The sequence below is a fragment of the Pseudophryne corroboree genome (assembly GCF_028390025.1).
Source record: "Pseudophryne corroboree isolate aPseCor3 chromosome 3 unlocalized genomic scaffold, aPseCor3.hap2 SUPER_3_unloc_12, whole genome shotgun sequence".
Lineage (NCBI taxonomy): Eukaryota > Metazoa > Chordata > Amphibia > Anura > Myobatrachidae > Pseudophryne > Pseudophryne corroboree.
Window position 1 is genome coordinate 1,147,012 of NW_026967500.1, and position 24,090 is coordinate 1,171,101.

Genomic DNA, 24,090 nt, shown 5'->3' on the forward strand with positions numbered 1-24,090 from the left:
GATCCCTGCCATAAGATCTTCTCCGGTCTGGAGTACAGGAATCATAACATTATCACCGGCCAAACAAAAGAAAAGATTTAACTTACAGTAAATTTTTTCACTTTTTAGTTGGGAGAATTTGTCGGCCTTATGAATCCCGCCGGTGTTGGGCCAAATCCTGGCCAGCTTCTAGTTAGTCAGATTCAAGAACTTACTCAGATGGTTCAGGATCTGTCCCTCCGGGTGAGGTCACAGGAAGATCTGTTACGGACTTCCCCGAGGGTCATCCCTGAACCAAAAATGCATCTGCCTGACCGTTTTTCTGGGGATAGAAAACAGTTCTTTAATTTTAAAGAATCTTGCAAACTGTATTTTCGTTTAAGACCAGTCTCCTCAGGTACGGAGGCTCAGCGGGTTGGGATTATTATTTCTCTGCTTCAAGGGGATCCTCAGACCTGGGCTTTTGGTTTAAAGACAGACGATCCGGCCTTATCGTCTGTAGACGCCTTTTTAAAATCTTTAGGGCTATTGTATGACGACCCTGATAGAGAGGCGTCCGCAGAAAGTCAGTTGCGTGCTCTTAGACAGGGTAGGAATCCCGCAGAGAATTATTGTACGGAGTTTCGCCGTTGGTCGAACGACTGTGGCTGGAATGACCCAGCCCTGCGCAGTCAGTTTCGCCTCGGCTTATCTGAATCTATAAAAGACAGTCTCCTCCAGTATCCCGCTCCTGAGACTCTCGATAACCTCATGGAGCTCTCTATTAAAATAGATCGTCGGCTCAGAGAGCGGAGGGCTGAAAAAGGGGCATCTGTCGGGTCTTCTCCATGTGTTCCTACCATTCCGGTAGACATGGAGGAGCCTATGCAGATTGGTTTCTCCAAATTGTCTCCGGAAGAAAGAACCAGGAGGCAAAATTCTGGTCTGTGTTTATACTGCGGGGGTAAGGGACATTTTGCCCGTAGTTGTCCAAACAAGTCGGGAAACTTCCTGACCAAGTGAGTTGTGAGGGGGTTCACTTTGGTCTACAGCTCATCTCCTCAAATAATTCACTGTTGGTTCCTGCTGAAGTTTCCTATGGCAGCCTCTGTTCCTCGGTCTCTGCTTTTGTGGACAGTGGAGCTGCAGGAAACTTTATGGATTTAACATGGGCCAAGGCCTTAGGTATTCCTCAGCTAACCTTGGGTAGGTGTATCACCATGCATGGTTTAGATGGGAGTCCCTTATCCAATGGGGTTATTTCTCTATGTACACCTCCTGTTTTGCTCTCGGTGGGAGCTCTGCATTCTGAAAAGATTGAGTTTTTCCTTACCCATTGTCCAGCAGTTCCTGTGGTTCTGGGTCACCCTTGGCTGGCCTTTCATAATCCCATCATAGATTGGCAGTCTGGGGAGATCCTACAATGGGGTACCATCTGTGATAAAGAATGTATTACGCTTCCTATCCGAGTAGCTGCCGCCGGTTTCGCACATATTCCTGGGGAATACCAGGATTTTGTTGATGTGTTTTCCAAGGGCAATGCGGATATTTTGCCTCCCCATAGGCCTTATGATTGTACCATTGAGTTAATTCCTGGTGCCACGTTGCCTAAAGGAAGGTTATATGCATTGTCTGGTCCTGAAACTGTGGCCATGAATGAGTATGTGAAAGAAAGCCTTGAGAAAGGATTTATCAGGCCATCTAAATCCCCTTTAAGTGCAGGTTTCTTCTTCGTAGAGAAGAAGGATGGTTCACTCAGACCCTGCATTGACTTTAGAGCTTTGAATAAAATCTCAGTAAAGAATACTTACCCTCTGCCACTGATCTCTGTCCTCTTTGATCAGCTACGTTCGGCTGTTATTTTTTCTAAGATTGACCTGAGAGGAGCATATAACCTCATCAGAATCAGGTCAGGGGATGAGTGGAAAACGGCATTCAGTACTCAGTCAGGCCACTATGAGTATCTGGTCATGCCATTCGGCCTATCTAACGCTCCGGCAGTTTTCCAGGATCTCATTAATGATGTGCTCCGTGAGTTTCTGGGAAGATTCGTTGTGGTCTATTTAGACGATATTTTGATATATTCTGACTCTGTAGAACAACATGTTACCCAGGTGCGTCAGGTGCTAAAGAAATTACGTGAAAATCACTTATATGCCAAGCTGGAGAAGTGTGAATTTCATGTCACGGAGGTATCCTTTTTAGGGTACATTATTTCCCCTCGGGGATTCTGAATGGAACCAAAAAAGCTCCAAGCCATCCTTAGTTGGGCGCAACCCACCAACTTAAAAGCAATTCAGCGCTTTTTAGGGTTTGCAAACTACTATCGAAGATTTATTCACTCTTTCTCTGACCTAGTTGCTCCCATTGTGGCCCTTACTAAGAAGGGAGCAGATCCTACCAATTGGTCATGTGAAGCGGAGTTATCTTTTCAGGCCTTAAAACAAGCCTTTGTCTCAGCCCCTGTCCTTAGACATCCCAACCCAGAATTACCTTTCATTGTTGAGGTTGATGCCTCGGAGGTTGGAGTAGGGGCTATCCTTTCTCAGAAGGATCCAGATTCCTTTGAGTTACATCCTTGTGCCTTTATGTCCAGGAAATTCTCATCTGCAGAATCCAACTACGATGTTGGTAACCGGGAATTGCTGGCTATTAAATGGGCTTTCGAGGAGTGGAGACATTGGCTTGAAGGAGCGACCCATACCATTTCAGTTTTGACTGATCACAAAAATCTTCAATACATTGAATCGGCTAAACGGCTGAATGCCCGACAGGCTCGTTGGGCTTTATTTTTTACTCGTTTCAAATTCACTATCACCTTCAGACCAGGTTCCAAGAATACCAAGGCAGATGCCCTGTCATGCAGTTTTCTTCCGGTGCAAGACAACAGTCCTGTTACTCCCATACTTCCGCCATCAGTCATTCAGGCAGGTCTCACACAGGATGTATTTTCCCAATTAAAGCTGCTTCAACATCAAGCTCCGGGAAATACTCCTGCTGGTCGTCTTTTTGTCCCTGAGTTTTTGAGAGCAACTGTTTTGGCGGAGTTTCATGATAGCAAAGTTGCCGGGTGTAAAGATATGAGACAGAGGGTAAAACTGTATTTATGGCATTTCAATCTTTATAGCGTTTAATGTACTTTTTATTCCTTCTGTTCCCATGTTTCTCTGGCTTGTGTCACTATTACCCCATGTGTGTGTTCATCCATTACCCTATATATTCTGTACTATAATCTTACCCATGTAAATACAGGTGTGCTGTGACCTGGCACATAGTGATGTCATGTTATGTTCTTGTAGGAGGATGCCAGTCTGTGTATGAGGTTATTACAGGTTATCATTGCCATGCCTATTGAGTCCATCCTGTGATCCTTATATGGTCACACAGGAAATTCATTTGAGGACCAGGTAATGTGTCTTTAAAGCTTCTCCTCCACAGGGGACAATCAGGACTTAAACCAATTTCCCTGTCATTGTTCCTTCTGTTTACTGTCTTCTGTTCCATCCTGGCCTCTCACAGACAACTCGGAGCCTGACCCAGCATGTGGTCAGCAGGAGAAGCCCAGCTGTGGGAGGGAGTAGGGAAATACCTGAGGTGGGGTCCCACCAATCAGGAACCTGCGTCTCCTCCCCAGGTGAGCGCAGCATGATGGGCATTTGGAAGGTTTTAAAAGAGGTTGCGCAGGTCAGCTCCGGATGTTAGTCGCAGGACTCTGGCTAAGGGGTGATTCTCTGCCAGGGTACCTTGTGGAACGCATCAACAGTGCTTTGTGGACTTATATGTACTTACTACTGCAAGGACTAATCTGCTATTACTGCTGTGTGGACTCAGTGATAGTTCTGACATATGGACTTGTTTATCTGGAACTTCTGCACGGAATTGCTGTGGACCTAAATCCTCTACTGGGACTTACTATCTGGACTGCTACCTGTATACTTTTTCTGGGCTATATTTACGTCTGTTTCCTGTGAATTATCTATTCCTGTGTGCTGTGAGAAATAAACCATCACTTTGGTTTCATCGGCTCTGTGTCTGAGTGATTAGAAGAACCCCGTATCTTCACATTTGGCGGCAGCGGTGGGATCATTCAGACACCAAGCAACGACCGCAGGAAGCGTGAAGGCCCAGCAGAGAACAGAGGATCAGGCCATATGTAATGCAAGAGGATCTGCAGTGAGGTGGTAACAAGTGAGCAGGTGTTAGTCCTGTGCAAGATAAAATGTTTACAAGGAAAGAAAATGAACGCCTCAAGTCGCCCAGGGCAGTGGAGCTCGTGGATGGAGGTGTGTCGGTGTATCGGCAGGCTGGTAAGCCGGATCTGTTATTGATTGCTATAAAGATGCAGTACATTTGGGAGTACTGGAATGAAGCTAGGCAGATGATCAGTGGCTGGAGAGTATCCAGCATACAGAACAAGTTGTGTTACCTGGGGGATGCATTCCTGCACTGTAAAAGTGAGGCAGCCTCATGGAATCTGCTGGGGGAGCCAGAGTTTGTAGAATTCACAGAGGAAGTGATTGCTACAGTGACCCAATTGATGCAGAGAAGTCAATATTCTGAGGCTGAAAGGCAAGTCCAGAATCAATTATCTTCTGGGTTAGAGACAGAGGAAATAATCAGAATGGGGCCGCTGCGACCCAGGCAGACGACTGAGGGGTCCGCCTTGCAAGTGCCTGTTAAAAAGGGAGCAAAGTCATTGTCAGCGGGGCCCATAACCACATTGGAAGAAATGAGCATGGAGGAGCTGATAGCAGAATGCCAGCTGCGAGGCATCCCTTTCCAATTCTGCACTCGCAGGGAAATCCTCCAGCTTATTCTCCAGGATCAGCGGGATCCAACAAAAGCGTTCACCGATTACCGGACGTGGATCCTTCGTCTTGGCCCAGGGATGAGTGCGTGGGAACAGCTGGAGTGTCTGGAGGAGTGCTTCATTGTGGCAGAGGAAGAGGCAATGGATCGGGGGCTCCTGGATACCCCAGCATGGCGAGACCAGTGTTGTAGGGTGGATGCAGAAAGGCACCGCCTGCAACACCTTCTCCCACACCCAAGGGAAGCAGTTGCCCGGTGTACTATGCTGGGAGAGGCTAGCGCTGAAGTGAAGGCTATGCCCATAATACAGGCATCCCAGGAGGAGCTGCGCTACACCTTCCCTTTCGCTGAGGTGGAAGATGTAGACCTAGTAACCAGCTGCCAGGGAATCAATGAAGACTGTGCCCAAGAGATCACCATGGATGGGGGAGTATTGTTCCACTCCCCGACTACAAACACACCAGTCACGGATGGCCTCTTGCTCCAGGATGCCCAGCTTATTCAGCTGGGGGAGGCTCATCGCGATGGATTGGCAATGGCAGCCCCATTTATTTCACTGAGGAAGGCTGATGAGAAAATGCCCTGTGTATCTCCTGCTACCCTAACTCCACAAGAAGATTATGAAGGATTATTCCCTTTTAACGATTTGGAGAATGAGGAGCTGCGATGTGAATACTGGTACGTACCCTGTGATTCAAACGTGACATTGGTAGCAGAGACTGTTAACATAATATCAGAGCAGGAACCAGAAAAGGATGTGTTGCACCCCCGTAATGCCTGTGAAAGTGTGGACTGTAACTATGTGCCGAGGGATGTGCCTGCCATAAGCCAGATCCAAGCAACTACAGATCAAGTGGAGGTTGGGAGATGCCGCTTGTTATCTTGTCTCCTTTACCAGGGTGAAGGCACAGTGCAACCCACTCCCCTTCCATCTGCAGAGCAAGAGAAAGTTGTGGAGATAATTGTGGAAGCTCCAGTTGTTAAAACCCTGACTGGTACCCCAACAGCTACCAAGCGCACAGGACTGGCGGGGGAGGAGGTTATCCAGGAGGAGGTGTGCGCAGAAGGAGCTGCAGGTGAGATACAGGCTTTTGAGGGGGGAGCACGGGCACAGGACCAGCCTGTGCTGGTGACTCCCCTGCAGCCACCAGCTGAATTGTTTCTGATGAAGGGTCCATCCTCAGCACTGGGTATTGAGACCACGTGCTGTACGGAAATTTGCCAGCCCCCTAGTTGGGGTTTGAGGAAGGAAGGACTGGACAGAGTTGCGGAAGTGCTGGGGGCAGAACCCCAACATTGGCCTGCCTTTAGGCAGCTGTTCCTTGTGCAAGGGAGGGAGGTGGAAGGTACTCCCTGCCCCGTTGTGCCAGAGGCACAGGTATTAGTACACCCAATAGGTGGACCGGGTGTAAAAGTTTGCAATGTTGCGGAGTGGGGATACCCAACATCTGCATTGCTAAATCCCCTGCTGGTGAAAATGAATGTGTCATATTGTAATATTGTCTTTGCATGTTGTTTAACACTACTGCCTCTTACCACATGGGTCTGGTGGGACATCACTCTGTGGGACTCAGGTGGTACACACACACACATGATATTCTCTCCCCTGCACTCACTGCTTCTGGGTGGTAATGTTTCCTCAACACTTCAGAACGGGGAATAAAAAGTAGAGGAAGGAATGTAAAGATATGAGACAGAGGGTAAAACTGTATTTATGGCATTTCAATCTTTATAGCGTTTAATGTACTTTTTATTCCTTCTGTTCCCATGTTTCTCTGGCTTGTGTCACTATTACCCCATGTGTGTGTTCATCCATTACCCTATATACTCTGTACTATAATCTTACCCATGTAAATACAGGTGTGCTGTGACCTGGCACATAGTGATGTCATGTTATGTTCTTGTAGGAGGATGCCAGTCTGTGTATGAGGTTATTACAGGTTATCATTGCCATGCCTATTGAGTCCATCCTGTGATCCTTATATGGTCACACAGGAAATTCATTTGAGGACCAGGTAATGTGTCTTTGAAGCTTCTCCTCCACAGGGGACAATCAGGACTTAAACCAATTTCCCTGTCATTGTTCCTTCTGTTTACTGTCTTCTGTTCCATCCTGGCCTCTCACAGACAACTCGGAGCCTGACCCAGCATGTGGTCAGCAGGAGAAGCCCAGCTGTGGGAGGGAGTAGGGAAATACCTGAGGTGGGGTCCCACCAATCAGGAACCTGCGTCTCCTCCCCAGGTGAGCGCAGCATGATGGGCATTTGGAAGGTTTTAAAAGAGGTTGCGCAGGTCAGCTCCGGATGTTAGTCGCAGGACTCTGGCTAAGGGGTGATTCTCTGCCAGGGTACCTTGTGGAACGCATCAACAGTGCTTTGTGGACTTATATGTACTTACTACTGCAAGGACTAATCTGCTATTACTGCTGTGTGGACTCAGTGATAGTTCTGACATATGGGACTTGTTTATCTGGAACTTCTGCACGGAATTGCTGTGGACCTAAATCCTCTACTGGGACTTACTATCTGGACTGCTACCTGTATACTTTTTCTGGGCTATATTTACGTCTGTTTCCTGTGAATTATCTATTCCTGTGTGCTGTGAGAAATAAACCATCACTTTGGTTTCATCGGCTCTGTGTCTGAGTGATTAGAAGAACCCCGTATCTTCACACCGGGCATCTGGGAATCGCTAAGACTTTGGAATCAGTATCCCGCTCAGTATGGTGGCCTGGTCTTTCCAAAGACATTAAAGAGTTTGTTTTTTCGTGTCAGGTCTGTGCACAGCATAAAGTTCCCCGTTCTTTGCCTATTGGTCAACTTATGCCCTTGAATGTTCCTCTTAGGTCATGGTCGCATATCTCCATGGATTTTGTGGTGGATCTCCCTCTGTCAGCCGGATGCCGAGTCATATGGGTGGTAGTGGACCGTTTTAGCAAGATGGCCCATTTTATTGCTCTTCCCCGATTGCCATCTGCCCAGGGATTGACAGTCTTGTTCCTCCGTCATGTTTTCAGACTCCATGGGTTACCCACTGATATTGTTTCTGACAGGGGTCCACAATTCATTGCACAATTTTGGAAGTCTTTTTGTGCTTCGTTAAAGATGAAATTATCATTAACCTCCGGCTATCATCCACAATCCAATGGACAGACTGAGCGAGTTAACCAATCTCTTAAACAATATTTGCGTTTGTACTCGGCCAAACTCCAAAATGACTGGTCTGAGTTTCTTCCATTGGCGGAGTTTGCTTATAATAATGCCTGTCATTCCTCCACCAATGTGTCTCCATTTTTTGCAGTTTTTGGTTTTCACCCCAGAGCTAATTCATTTTTTCAACATTCCTCTGTCTCCTCTCTGGCCCTGACCTCTCATCTTAAACTTATTTGGAGGAAGGTGCACCTGGCTCTCAGAAAAGCAGCTTTCCGGGGAAAAAAATTTTCTGACAGGCTCCGGCGGCCGTGCACTTTTAAAGTAGGAGACAGGGTGTGGTTGTCGACTCGCAACATTAAACTTCGACAAACCTCTGCCAGATTGGGTCCTAGATTTATTGGACCATTTCTCATTATCAAAAAAGTCAATCCAGTTGCTTTCCGGTTACGTTTACCAAAAACTTTACGGATCGGAAATACCTTCCATTGCTCATTGCTTAAACCATATGTTTCGTCCAGCAGATTTCCTCGTAAAAAATCTCAGGGGAGATCACCAGTTAATGTACAGGGTCAGCAGGAGTTCTTGGTGGAGAAGGTTCTCGATTCCAAGTTATCCCGGGGTCGGCTTTATTTTTTGGTGCATTGGAAAGGTTATGGTCCAGAAGAAAGGTCTTGGGTCCTGGATAAAGATCTCCATGCCCCGAGGCTCAAGAGGGCATTTTTTCGAGAATTTCCTCGGAAACCTGGCTTTAGGGGTTCCTTGACCCCTCCTCAAGGGGGGGGTACTGTTAGGCGCCGGGGTCCGATCAGCGGTGCGGCCCGGCGCCTAGCAACCAGGGACGCCGGGCGCGTACAGCCGCCGGCTCCCTGGCAACGCTGACGCCGGGCGCACACAGCCGCCCAGACCTTAGCAACGGAGACGCCACGTTCGGGCCGCGTTCCCCGTTGCTGGGTTTACTATAATTATATCATTATGTGCTGGCCGTGCAGCATGCAAGCTGCACGGCATTATTATTAATTGCCTAGTCTGGCTCCTGATTGGGGAGCTCACAGTTATAGGCTCCCTTTGGACTTCTCACAGACGCCGGTGATATCTTCCTGTTTGCCTGTGTCTGCTGCAGAGAGTTCCCAGTCCCGGTCTATTCGGTTGTTCCTGTCCTCAGAGATCCTGTACTCGGAAGTTTACCATCTGTTCCTGGAGTCTGACCGAGCACCTTTAACATCTGGTGGTGTTCGTGAGTCGCGGCGCAGCCGTGTGTTGCGGCTTGTCCGCTTACTGTTTAATATTTTGTTTAATTGTGTTCTGGAGCTTTTGCGGAGGATTCCGCTTCCACAGATCCACTCTGGTGTCCAGCGGTGCCGGATAGGAGTGTCGGATCAGTGGATCTTTGGTTGTCCTTTTCCCTGGCGGCTTGTCCGCACATACCTTTTGATTTAGTTAGTTAGCTTGTAACCCCTGGCCTGGTTGCTTAGTCAGAGGGCCCCTTGTTATCACCCTGTCTCGGATTTCCCCTTGTCTCCCATTAAGACCTGCGGGGGCATCGGGGTTGGGCAGACATAATCCGCCCTTCGAACGCGGCTGCCATGGGCTCAAGCAACCATAGTCTCGCAGGGGATTTCTGATAACACGGGCGAGACAACGGAGTTAGGGCGCCAGGGGTTACTAGGCTCTCCAGCTCCCTCTACCAGCATATTGTTCCTGTACTCAGATCCCTGCCATAAGATCTTCTCCGGTCTGGAGTACAGGAATCATAACACTGCTATTCATATACAGATAGGCCGGCACCATCTACGGTATCTGCGGAACCCATAGTGACACTGCTATTCATATACAGATAGGTCGGCACCATATACAGTATCTGCGGAACCTGTAGTGAGACTGCTATTCATATACAGATAGGCCGACGCCATCTACGGTATCTGCGGAACCTGTAGTGAGACTGCTATTCATATACAGATAGGCCGGCACCATCTACGGTACCTGCGGAACCAGTAGTGAGACTGCTATTCATATACAGATAGGCCTGCACCATCTACGTTATCTGCGGAACATGTAGTGAGACTGCTATTCATATACAGATAGGCCTGCACCATCTACGGAACATGCGGAACACGTAGTGACACTGCTATTCATATACAGATAGGCCTGCACCATCTACGGTATCTGCGGAACCCGTAGTGAGACTGCTATTCATATACAGATAGGGCGGCACCATCTACGGTATCTGCGGTACCCGTAGTGAGACTGCTATTCATATACAGATAGGCCGGCACCATCTACGGTCCTACGGGCAGGACACAGTTATATACACACGCGGGGGCAGGACACCGTTATATACACACGCGGGGGCAGGACACCGTTATATACACACGCGGGGGAAGGAAACCGTTATATACACACGCGGGGGCAGGACACCGTTATATACACACGCGGGGGCAGGACACCGTTATATACACACGCGGGGGCAGGACACCGTTATATACACACGCGGGGGCAGAACACCGTTATATACACACGCGGGGCAGGACACAGTTAGGGGCAAGACACAGTTATATACACACGCGGGGTCAGGACACAGTTATATACACACGCGGGGCAGGACACAGTTATACACACGCGGGGCAGGACACAGTTAGGGGCAGGACACAGTTATATACACACGCGGGGGCAGGACACAGTTATATACACACGAGGGGGCAGGACACAGTTATATACACACGCGGGGCAGGACACAGTTAGGGGCAGGACACAGTTATATACACACGCGGGGGCAGGACACAGTTATATACACACGCGGGGGCAGGACACAGTTATATACACACGCGGGGCAGGACACAGTTATATACACATGCGGGGCAGGACACAGTTATATACACATGCGGGGCAGGACACAGTTATATACACACGCGGGGCAGGACACCGTTATATACACCCGCGGGGCAGGACACCGTTATATACACCCGCGGGGCAGGACACCGTTATATACACCCGTGGGGCAGGACACCGTTATATATACACGCGGGGCAGGACACCGTTATATATACACGCGGGGCAGGACACCGTTATATATACACGCAGGGCAGGACACAGTGTATACAGTGAGTTGGGGTACTGGGGTCACAGTACCTGGTGTGTGTATATATATATATACATACCAGTGTAAGTATATATGCAATAACTACTGACCAGTGTTATTACATGAAAAACAAGCAACTGATGACTAAAAAATAAGCCCAAAACAAGCTCAAACCGTTACTAAAAAGCTTCCAAAAAAGCCCAACTTAAGTTTTTGGTTGTCTAATTAGAATATATATAGTGTCATTATTGGTGCTATGTCTGGTTGCTGGATGGACTGAAGATAAGTTCTGGATCTTGAAGTCAGGTGGATAGTTTCAGTTTCTTGAACTTTTTCTTCTGCTATCTGGTTCTCCAGTCGGGATGGTAATGATATCCCGGCAGACGGGATGCCAGGTGTCAATATACCAACAGCAGCATCCTGGCCGCAAGAATACTGGCAGTGGGGCAAGCGCAAAGAGTGCGGTCGCCACGGTACGGTGGCTCACTGCACTCACCACAGGTTTTATTGTCACTCTATGGGTGTTGTAGACACACGAGTGGGAAAACCTGCGGCGAGCGCTGACGGCATTCCCGTCTGTCAGGATTTCGGCTTCAGGATCCTTAATGCCGGGATCACGACAGCTGGGTAACTACATCCCGTCCAGTCGGTGGTAAGGGGGATACTGACGGGGGCGATCTTAACACAGACGGCTCAGCACACATTTCTCCCCCCGCTCAGCACAGTGCGATGCGAGGGGGGGTGACGACGGGGGGCGCTCACTTCACACAGCGGCCCACTAGATTGAGTCTGCATGCAGGTGGTGCATCGCTATCGCTGTGGGGAACACACGGCTGATCCCTGCTTACACACTGATCTCTCCCTGTGTGCCCCCTGTAGACATTATGGGCCTTATTCAGACCCTGACACAGACTGATTCCCAGCAATCTGCGCAGGCTATGATGATGCGATGGCGTGCTGGAAGGATGCATTCCTATCATAATGGACAGGCGACGGGTGTCAGTGGGCAGTGTTGTGACATTGGCGGGGAGTGTCACAGTAAGACGTGTCATGGCATTTCCTGCGATTGGAAACATGGCGGCGGTGCTTATGCATAGGCCGGGGTCAGTCACTATGTGAATTGCGATGGCATGGCGGGGCAGCACCACACTGTTCTGGGCGCCCCCAGCGCGCCATTCTGGTGGTCACAGATTTTGATAAAACTCTGAATAATGTCCATAGCGTGCAGAGAGGCGCCGGTCACTATCATTATGTCACGTGACAGCCATGTGACACAATGTAACACCCCCATCTATTCATCCGCAGCGTCTCCCTGTGTCTGTGTGAGGAGGGTAGCTGCTAGAATCAAGTGGGCTAAGGGACCTTTTCCATTTGGGGGAGGAGTTACGACACAAGGGGGAGGAGCTACGCCAGCGGGATAGTTCCTCTACTGTCCACGCCACCAACTATTACCTTTAGTAATTAGGTGGTGAGCGAAGCGGAGCGGAGCGAGCCACCGTGCCCGAAGCGTGGCGAGCGAAGCGAGCCCGCGAGGGTACTTTTCGGGTACCCTGTTCGCCCGTAGCTCCTCCCCCTGGTGACGTAGCTCCTCCCCTAGATACGTCACAAGGTCCCTTCAGCCCCTCCGATATAGAACCAACCGTGTGAGGAGTGACTGTATGAAAGACACCTCTGATGGGCGGTGCCAGTAATAACATTCATAAAATAACAAATATAAAAAAAGCCCAAACACAAGCAACAAGCAACCACCAAAGAAACATAATATAAATGTATATATATAGATATAGATAGATATATATAAATATAAATAAAGCAACTTGGGGGAAAAACTATGTTACTGACCTGTATATACTGGAGGGGTGCGCATGGGATTATGGGTAGGCACAGCCGCAGTCACTAAGCAACCAGTAGCTCTCCCGCTCATAGGCCGTAGTAACCCGTCACTCATCTTCTGGCCCCGCCCACTCCTTATTTCATACACCAAGGAGTCCATCATACAGCCCCGCCCACTCTACTCGCCATTGGTCGGACTGTCCCGTCACTCATCGTGACATGTGTAGGAGGGAGAGGGGGCGGGGCTGCGGCCTATGGGCGGGAGAAAGGTGACTGAGTGACTGGACCCTGCGACCAATAGCTAGAGACAGAGGCGGGGCTGGCTGAGTGACGGGTTGCTACAGCCTATGAGAGAGTGGGCGGGGCTGGTGGCTGATCCCATGCTCTATACGGTGACCCGGAAACAGTTCCCCGCCCCTTCCTGTACACAGAGCTCCGCCCCCGGTCTCCTCCAGGTAATGGCCGCCGCCCCCTCTCCTGCCGGGCAGGGTGTATGTGCTGCAGTGTGTGGTGCATGGAGAGTATATTACCCGTGTCATACACACACACACACAGCGCTGCTCACACTGCTGTCACTGCTCATACAGGGTGTTACACATAGGGGCACTATACACACATGTGGGGCGCTATACACATGGGGGGCGGTATACACTCATAGGGGCACTATACACACATGGGGGGCGCTATACACATGGGGGGCACTATACACACATAGGGAGCACTATACACACAGGGGGGCGGTATACACACATGGGGGGCGGTATACACACATGTGGGGCGGTATACACACATAGGGGCACTATACACACAGGGGGGCGCTATATACACATAGGGGGCGCTATATACACATAGGGGGCACTATACTCACATAGGGAGCGCTATACTCACATTGGGAGCGCTATACACACATAGGGGGCGCTATACACACAGGGGGGCGGTATACACACATGGGGGGCGCTATACACACATGGGGGGCGGTATACACACATGGGGGGCGCTATACACACGTAGGGGGCGCTATACACACGTAGGGGGCGCTATACACACGTAGGGGGCGCTATACACACAGGGGCAGGGGGGCGGTATACACACAAGTGGGGCGGTATACACACATGGGGGGCGGTATACACACATGGGGGGCACTATACACACATAGGGGACGGTATACACACATAGGGGGTCGCTATATACACATAGGGGGCGGTATACACACATAGGGGCACTATACACACATAGGGGCACTATACACACATAGGGGGTGCTGTACACACATAGGGGCGGTATACAGACATAGGGGGCGCTATACACACATAGGGGGCGCTATATATACATAGGGGGTGCTATACACACATAGGGGATGGTATACACACATAGGGAGCGCTATACACACATGGGGGGCGGTATACACACATAGGGGGTGCTATACACACATGGGGGGCGTTATACACACATGGGGGGCGTTATACACATGGGGGGCGGTATACACACATAGGGGGCGCTATACACACATAGGGGGCGCTATATACACATAGGGGGCACTATACACACAGGGGACACTATACACACATAGGGGACGGTATACACACATAGGTGGTCGCTATATACACATAGGGGGCGCTATACACACATGGGGGCGGTATACACACATAGGGGCACTATACACACATAGAGGGTGCTGTACACACATAGGGGCGGTATACACACATAGGGGGCGCTATACACACATAGGGGGCGCTATACACACATAAGGGGCGCTATACACACATAGGGGACGGTATACACACATAGGGATCGCTATACACACATGGGGGCGGTATACACACATAGGGGCACTATACACACATGGGGGGCGCTATACACACATGGGGGGCGCTATACACACATGGGGGCGCTATACACACATGGGGGGCGCTATACACTCATGGGGGGCGCTATACACACATGGGGGCCGGTATACACACATGGGGGGCGGTATACACACATGGGGGCCGGTATACACACATGGGGGGCTTTATACACACATGGGGGGCGCTATACACACATGGGGGGCGCTATACACACATGGGGGGCGCTATACACACATAGGGGCACTATACACACATAGGGGGTGCTGTTCACACAAGGGCGGTATACACACATAGGGGGCGCTATACACACATGGGGGGTGCTGTACACACATGGGGGGCGGTATACACACATAGGGGGCACTATACACACATAGGGGCACCATACACACATAGGGGGCGCTATACACACATGGGGGGCCGGTATACACACATGGGGGGGCGGTATACACACATGGGGGGGGTATACACACATAGGGGGCGCTATACACACATAGGGGGCGCTATACACACATAGGGGCGGTATACACACATAGGGGGGCGGTATACGCACATAGGGGACGGTATACACACAGGGGGTCGCTATATACACATAGGGGGCGGTATACACACATAGGGGCACTATACACACATAGGGGGTGCTGTACACACATAGGGGCGGTATACAGACATAGGGGGCGCTATACACACATAGGGGGCGCTATACACACATAGGGGTCGCTATATATACATAGGGGGTGCTATACACACATAGGGGATGGTATACACACATAGGGAGCGCTATACACACATGGGGGGCGGTATACACACATAGGGGGTGCTATACACACATGGGGGGCGGTATACACACATGGGGGGCGGTATACACACATGGGGGGCGCTATACACACATAGGGGCACTATACACACATAGGGGGCGCTATATACACATAGGGGGCACTATACACACAGGGGACACTATACACACATAGGGGACGGTATACTCACATAGGGGGTCGCTATATACACATGGGGGGCGCTATATATACATAGGGGGTGCTATACACACATAGGGGATGGTATACACACATAGGGAGCGCTATACACACGGGGGGCGGTATACACACATAGGGGGTGCTATACACACATGGGGGGCGGTATACACACATAGGGGGCGCTATACACACATAGGGGCACTATACACACATAGGGGGCGCTATATACACATAGGGGGCACTATACACACAGGGGACACTATACACACATAGGGGACGGTATACACACATAGGGGGTCGCTATATACACATAGGGGGCGCTATACACACATGGGGGGCGGTATACACACATAGGGGCACTATACACACATAAGGGGTGCTGTACACACATAGGGGCGGTATACACACATAGGGGGTGCTATACACACATAGGGGGGCGCTATATACACATAGGGGGTGCTATACACACATAGGGAGCGCTATACACACATGGGGGGCGGTATACACACATAGGGGCACTATACACACATGGGGGGCGCTATACACACATGGGGGGCGCTATACACACATGGGGGGCGCTATACACACATGGGGGGGCGCTATACACACATGGGAGGCGGTATACACACATGGGGGGCGCTATACACACATGGGGGGCGCTATACACACATGGGGGGCGCTATACACACATGGGGGGCGCTATACACACATAGGGGGCGCTATACACACATAGGGGGTGCTGTACACACATAGGCGGCGCTATACACACATAGGGGGCGCTATACACACATGGGGGGCGGTATACACACATAGGGGGTGCTATACACACAGGGAAGCGGTATACACACACAGGGGGGCGGTATACACACATAGGGGGCGCTATACACACATAGGGGGCGCTATACACACATAGGGGGGCGCTATACACACATAGGGGGGCGCTATATACACATAGGGGGGCGCTATATGCACATAGGGGACGGTATACACACATAGGGGACGGTATACACACATAGGGGGCGCTATACACACATAGGGGGCGCTATATACACATAGGGGCACTATACACACATATGGCGTGCTGTACACACATAGGGGCGGTATACACACATAGGGGGCGCTATACACACATAGGGGGCGCTATACACACATAGGGGGCGCTATACACACATAAGGGGCACTATACACACATAGGGGGGCGCTATATACACATAAGGGGTGCTATACACACATAGGGGACGGTATACACACATAGGGAGCGCTATACACACATGGGGGGCGGTATACACACATAGGGGCACTATACACACATGGGGGGCGCTATACACACATGGGGGGCGCTATACACACATGGGGGGCGCTATACACACATGGGGGGCGCTATACACACATGGGGGGCGCTATACACACATGGGGGGCGCTATACACACATGGGGGCGCTATACACACATGGGGGCGCTATACACACATGGGGGGCGGTATACACACATAGGGGGCGCTATACACACATAGGGGCACTATACACACATAGGGGGTGCTGTTCACACAAGGGCGGTATACACACATAGGGGGCGCTATACACACATGGGGGGTGCTGTACACACATGGGGGGCGGTATACACACATAGGGGGCGCTACACACACATAGGGGCACCATACACACACAGGGGGCGCTATACACACATGGGGGGGCGCTATACACACATGGGTGGGCGGTATACACACATGGGGGGCGCTATACACACATAGGGGGCGGTATACACACATAGGGGGCGGTATACACACATAGGCGGCGCTATACACACATAGGGGGGTGGTATACACACAGAGGGGGCGGTATACACACAGAGGGGGCGCTATACACACATAGGGGGCGCTATACACACATAGGGGGCGCTATACACACATAGGGGGCGCTATACACACATAGGGGGCGCTATACACACATAGGGGGCGCTATACACACATAGGCGGCGCTATACACACATAGGGGGGTGGTATACACACATGGGGGACGGTATACACACATAGGGGGTGTTATACATACAGGGGGCCGCTATACACACATAGGGGGCGCTATACACACATAGGGGGCACTATACACACATAGGGGGCACTATACACACATAGGGGGTGCTGTACACACATAGGGGGCGGTATACACACATAGGCGGCGCTATACACACATAGGGGGTGGTATACACACATGGGGGGGCGGTATACACACATAGGGGGTTCTATACATACGGGGGGGCGCTATACACACATAGGGGGCGGTATACACACACAGGGGGCGGTATACACACATAGGGGGTGCTGTACACACATAGGGGGTGCTGTACACACATAGGGGGCGGTATACACACATAGGCGGCGCTATACACACATAGGGGGTGGTATACACACATGGGGGGGCGGAATACACACATAGGGGGTGCTATACATACAGGGGGGCGTATACACACATAGGGGGTGAATAGGGTTGCCCCTTCGTGTCTCCTGTCCCTTCCCAGTTGCCACCTACCTGCCTCCCATATCCCCCTCCCCTGCCTGTCCCCTTCTATCCCCCTCACCTGATGTGATGACACAGCAACCCTGGCACTCCACATGCATTCCTACTGTCCACTTTCCATCAAGAACCTCATCTCCTCCCAGTCCTCAAACCCTGGCACCCCTTTTCCACTGTCAACTTGCTCCTCTGCCCCCCCCCCCCCTCGCCGCCTCGTCTCCCCCCCCCTCCCCGCCCCCTCACTCTCTGCTCTTGACTTTGCCACCTACTTCCCATGCAAAATTGGCTCCCTATGGCAGGATATCACATCCCACCAGACCCTGAGCAATGCCCTCCTCCATTTCCTGACACCCCCCCCTCCCCTTACCTCCTACCAACTCTGACATCTCTCTTCTTTGTATCTAGTGTGGAAGTCATGGCCCTCAGCCGTTCCTCACCCTCTCCACCTCCCCATTTGACCCTATCACCTCCTCCGCTACCTCTCTTCTTCTGCCTGTTCCCATCTTGCCCATCTCATCTCTCCCTCTCATCAGACACTGTCCCCTCTGCCTTCCATCATGCTCTTGTCTCCCCTATTCTTAACCAACCTACCCTTCATCCAACCAATCTCTCCAACTATCGACCATCTCTCTCCTCCTAACTCCTTGAGCGTATAGTCTACATCCGCCTGTCTTTCCTCAAACTCACTGCTTGTCCCATTCCAGCCTGGCTTCCGTCCTCTCCACTCCACTGATACTGCCCTCGCTGAAGTCTACAAAGACCTCCATGCTGCCAGATCCAATGGTCACTACTCTCTGCTTATTCTCCTTCACCTCTCTGCTGCATTGGACACTGTGGACCACCCTCTCCTGCAATTACTTTTCTCTAGCATCCATAAGGGATATTGTAGACAGAATTAGTACCATGGGGTATAGACGGGTCCAAAGGAGCACGTGCACTTTAAACATTCTACCACTGGGTGTGCTGGCTCCTCCCCTCTATGCCCCTCCTACAGCTCAGTTTAGATAAAGAGCCCTCAGGAGAGGATGCACACTCTGCAGCTCCAGAGTTTTCCATCATTTTTATTTCTAACTTTTAATGATTTCGGTATGCTGTTTGGGCAACAGTATACCTGCACTATGGGAGATTTTTTTTTTGGGGGGGGAAGGTCACCGGCCTCATGAGGTGAGAGCCGCTTCCCGTTGCATGACCACCGTCCTGAAGGGCTGTTTGTTCAGCGGGGCATGGCGCCTTGTCTGTCGCAGCCGCAGCATTGCGCACACCCCTGACACTGCCTGAAGGTGATCTTCAGTGGTGAGTACCAACCGGGGGGACCCGCTAGGGGGGGTCCCCCGGACAAATGTGCGGCTGAACCTCCTGGGGGGGACCCGCTATAGCCCCTGCGTGAGACTGGCTAAACACAGGAGAACCAATGTGAGGCTGTACATATATAAGGAGACATGGCCAGTATAAATATACAGCAGTAGCTCCGGCACCATGGCAGGGGGCGGAGCTACATTAGAGCGGGCTCAGCGGCATATTGGCGCCTTCCTCTGCATGAGCTTCAGCAGCCTCCACAGCACCTCCAGAACTGCCCCTGTATACACTGGTACCGGGTATAGGGGGGAAGAGCCGCTATCATTGTGCACAATAATCCCCTGTGGGGTTTTATAAAGAATCTCACTGTGATTACACAGATGTAACAACCGCTGACAGCCTCACTGGGGCCGGTCACCATTGTGTGCGCTGGAGTCCTCTCTTCTCTGTCTCCTCACATGCAATAGCGCAGGCTTGTCATATATCATATCAGGCTGTATTGTGTGTGTATATTGTACTGTTTTCTACTACACTATGGTAAAACAGAAGTCTTGCAGTGTGTGTAATGCCAGGTTCTCTCCTAGTACATCCAGCTCAATATCATGTGAGCAGTGTAGTCAGTCATCTCATGCTGATACTAATGTGGGGGAGAATGCGGAGCCCTCCTGGTTGGGGGCTATAAAAACTATGATGTCTGATATGTCATCTCAGCTCACTGCAACTGCAAACAAGACACAAGAACTGCTAAGCGTCCCTCCCTGCCTGCTTCACAGAAACCTGCTCTACCTGCACTCCTATCATATGATACTGATGATGATGTACAGGATGATGGGGATGCCACCCCAATCCAGGGTATTGAACCCCTCGTATTGGCTATTAGGGAGGTGTTAAAGCTCCTCCTGGGGGATGCAAGTACTCAGCAGTCATTTTTCCTCCCTCAAAAGGAACCAAAAGTCACATTCCCTGATTCCACGGAATTGGATGACTTATTTAAACTAGCCTGGAAGAATCCAGATAAAAAATATCATGGTGACGAAAAGGTTTCTGAATACCTTCCTCATTGCCCTTGAAGGCAGAAAATTCTGGGAAGAATCCCCAGCCGTTGACGTCTCAGTGTCTCGCCTTTCTAAAAAGGCGGTGCTCCCTGCTCCGGGCTCCCTTACGGTGAAGGACCCGGCGGATAGGAAAATAGAGACCACTCTAAAATCTATTTTCTCCTACGTCCTAGAGGATGCTGGGGATGCTTCAAGAACCATGGGGTATAGACGGCATCCGCAGGAGACATGGGCACACTACAAGACTTTGAATGGGTGTGAACTGGCTCCTCCCTCTATGCCCCTGCTCCACACTCCAGTTAGATTCTGTGCCCAGTGAGACTGGATGCACACTGAGGAGCTCTCCTGAGTTTCTCTGAAAATACTTTTTGTTAGGTTAATTATTTTCAGGGAGACCTGCTGGCTACAGGCTCTCTGCATCGTGGGACTGAGGGGAGAGAAGCAGACCTACTTCTTAAGAGTTCAAGGGCTCTGCTTCTTAGGCTACTGGACACCATTAGCTCCAGGGGGTTCGATCACTACGGTACGCCTAGCTGCTTGTTCCCGAAGCCGCGCCGTCACCCCCTCACAGAAGCCAGAAGATAGAAGCCGGGTGAGTATGAGAAGATCAGAAGACTCCAGTGACGACAGAAGAGGTGTCGCGCTGCGCTCCGTGCTCCCACACATATCACAGCACTGCAGGGTGCAGGGCGCAGGGAGGAGCGCCCTGGGCAGCATGAACACCTCAAATCAGACTGCCTTGAGTTATAACAGTGCCCCAGGCACTAGATAAGGGTCCCCCGCCAGTATAAACATATTTAAGCGGGACTGAAGCGCGATATGTAGTGGGCGGGGCTTAGCCCACATACCTCTGACCAGCGCCATTTTCTCTCCTCAGAAGCTACAGAGACGCTGGCCCTGTCCTCCACACGGCTGTACAAGTAACAGGGTGCAAAACGGGGGGACGCACAAATAAATTGGTGCAGATTTGTATATATATATAAAGCGCTAGCAGGTCTGGGCAGTCATGTCACTGGCCTCAGTACCGGGATAGGCGCTGGGTGTGAGCTGGCAGAACGCTCTCTGTGTCTCTCTTACAGGCTTTATTGTGGGTCTGTCTCCTATAGCCCCAGTGTGGTTGTGGGTGTCGGTACGTGGGTGTCGACATGTCTGAGGCGGAATGCTTTTCCCAGGAGGAGGCTGGAGTGGGGACAGAAAATACTGTGAGAGTGACCGTGTCTGCACCGCCGACGGATGATTGGATGAATATATGGAGAGTGTTTTAAACGCAAACGTGACTAAGAGATTTGATAAATCTGAGTCTAAGAACCAGACATGGAGGAAATCCATGGAAGATGCTTTGTCACAGGCCCAGACCCCTTCGGGGTCACAGAAACGTGCAGTTACCCAGATAGCAGAGACATATACCGACACAGACTCTGATTCCAGTGTCGACTATAATGATGCCAGATTACATCCAAAGCTGGCTAAAAGTATTCAGTACATGATCGTGGTGATAAAAGACGTGTTACATATCACTGAGGACCCTGCTGTCCCTGATACTAGGGTCTGTATGTATAAAGGAAAGAAACCTGAGGTAACGTTTCCTCCCTCTCATGAACTGAACGCTCTTTTTGAAAAGGCTTGGGAAAATCCTGACAAAAAGATACAGGTTCCCAAAAGAATTCCAGTGACATATCCGTTCCCCTCTGGGGACAGGGAAAGGTGGATGTCAATCCCCACGGTAGACAAAGCTTTATCGCGTGTATCCAAAAAGGTGGCGCTTCCGTCCCCTGACACGGCAACCCTAAAGGATCCTGCGGATCGTAAGCAGGAAAATACCCTGAAATCCATTTATGTCACTACGGGGTCGCTACTCAGGCCTGCCGTTGCTGTGGCATGGGTGAGTAGCGCTATTGAAAGGTGGGCAGAGAACTTGTCATCTGAGGTAGATTCCCTAGATAGGGATAGCGTGCTTTTGACTTTGGGTCACATCAGGGATGCTGCAGCGTATTTAAAGGAAGCTGTGAGGGATATTGGCCTTTTGGGATCAAGGGCCAATGCCATGGCACTCTCAGCCAGGAGAGTGTTGTGGATTCATCAATGGAAAGCTGATGCTGACTCTAAGAAGGCGATAGAGTCTCTACCATTTAACGGTAGGGTCTTGTTTGGCGATGGCCTCACTGACCTGGTATCTACGGCTACCGCGGGTAAGTCATCGTTCCTGCCTTATGTTCCTGCACAGCAAAAGAAAACGCCCCACTATCGAGTGGTCTTCAGTATGCCAGCGGTCGGGCTCCCGGCGACCAGCATACCGGCGCCGTGAGCCCGACAGCCAGCATACCGACACTTATTCTCCCTCTTGGGGGTCCACGACCCCCTGGACCGTGCCCGTAGCATGGCGAGAGCAGGGAGCCCGCAAGGGGCTCATTTGCGCTCGCCACACTGTTGGTAAGCCGGCGATCAGGCTCCCGGCGCCGGTATGCTGGTCGCCGGGAGCCCGACCGCCGGCATATCGTAGTGAACCCCCCACTATCAAATGCAGTCCTTTCGGCCCAATAAATACAAAAAAGGACAAGGATCTTCTTTCCTTGCTACGAGAGGAAGGGGAAAAAGGTCACAAGCTGTGGCAAGTTCCCAAGAGCAGAAGTCCTCCCCGGCTTCTGCCAAATCCACTGCATGACGCTGGGGCTCCTCTGAGGGAGTCCGCACTGGTGGGGGCACGTCTCAAACTTTTCAGTCAGGTCTGGGTGCACTCGGCCCTGGACCCTTGTATAGTCGAAATAGTAACCCAAGGGTACAAATTGGAGTTTCAAGACGTGCCCCCTCACCCATTTTTCAAGTCGGTCTTGCCAGCATCTCTTCTAGAAAGGGAAATAGTAAGCGCTGCAATACTAAAGTTGTGTCACAGTCAAGTGATTGTCACTGTGCACCCGTCACAGCGGGTGGAAGGGTTTTATTCGAGCCTGTTCGTGGTCCCGAAGCCGGATGGTTCAGTCAGACCGATTCTGAACCTAAAATCACTCAATTTCTTTCTAAAGAAATTCAAATTCAAGATGGAATCTCTACGTGCAGTGATCTCCACGCTGGAAGAGGGGGATTTTATGGTGTCGGTCGACTTAAAGAATACCGACTTACACGTCCCCATATATCCTCCATATCAGGCTTATCTGAGGATTGCGGTACAGGATTGTCATTACCAATTTCTGATGTTGCCGTTTGTTCTGTCCACGGGATTTTCACCAAAGTAATGGCGGAAATGATGGTTCTCCTGCGGAAGCAGGGAATCACAATTATCCTGTACTTGGACGATCTCCTCATAAAGGCGAGGTCCAAGGAGCAATTGTTGAAGAATGTGGCTCTTTCACTGACGATTCTGCAACAACACGGGTGGCTCCTAAATTTGCCAAAATAACAGTTGGATCCAACGACACGGCTTTCGTTTCTGGGAATGATTCTGGACACAGAATTGCAGAGAATTTTTCTTCCAATGGAAAAAGCTCTTGAATTACAGAACATGGTAAAACAATTTCTGAAACTAACAAAAGTGTCAGTTCTTCAATGCACTCGGTTGCTGGGGAAGATGGTGGCGGCCTACGAGGCCA

General features: G+C 50.7%; 2 protein-coding genes across 2 annotated transcripts in view; one reads left to right on the forward strand and one right to left on the reverse strand.

The window, feature by feature from the left end:
- LOC134983301 (zinc finger protein ZFP2-like) overlaps positions 1 to 24,090 on the reverse strand; it is a 294,273-nt gene that overhangs the window by 84,965 nt on the left and 185,218 nt on the right. The gene's annotated exons all lie outside the window — the stretch shown is intronic.
- The window catches only part of LOC134983303 (zinc finger protein ZFP2-like), a 69,168-nt gene continuing 58,271 nt past the window's right edge, over positions 13,194 to 24,090 (forward strand). Inside the window, exon 1 of the mRNA XM_063949016.1 lies at positions 13,194 to 13,283. Within this exon, the coding sequence (XP_063805086.1) occupies positions 13,209 to 13,283 (75 nt within the window). The 5' untranslated portion in view covers positions 13,194 to 13,208. The remainder of the gene's footprint in view (positions 13,284 to 24,090) is intronic.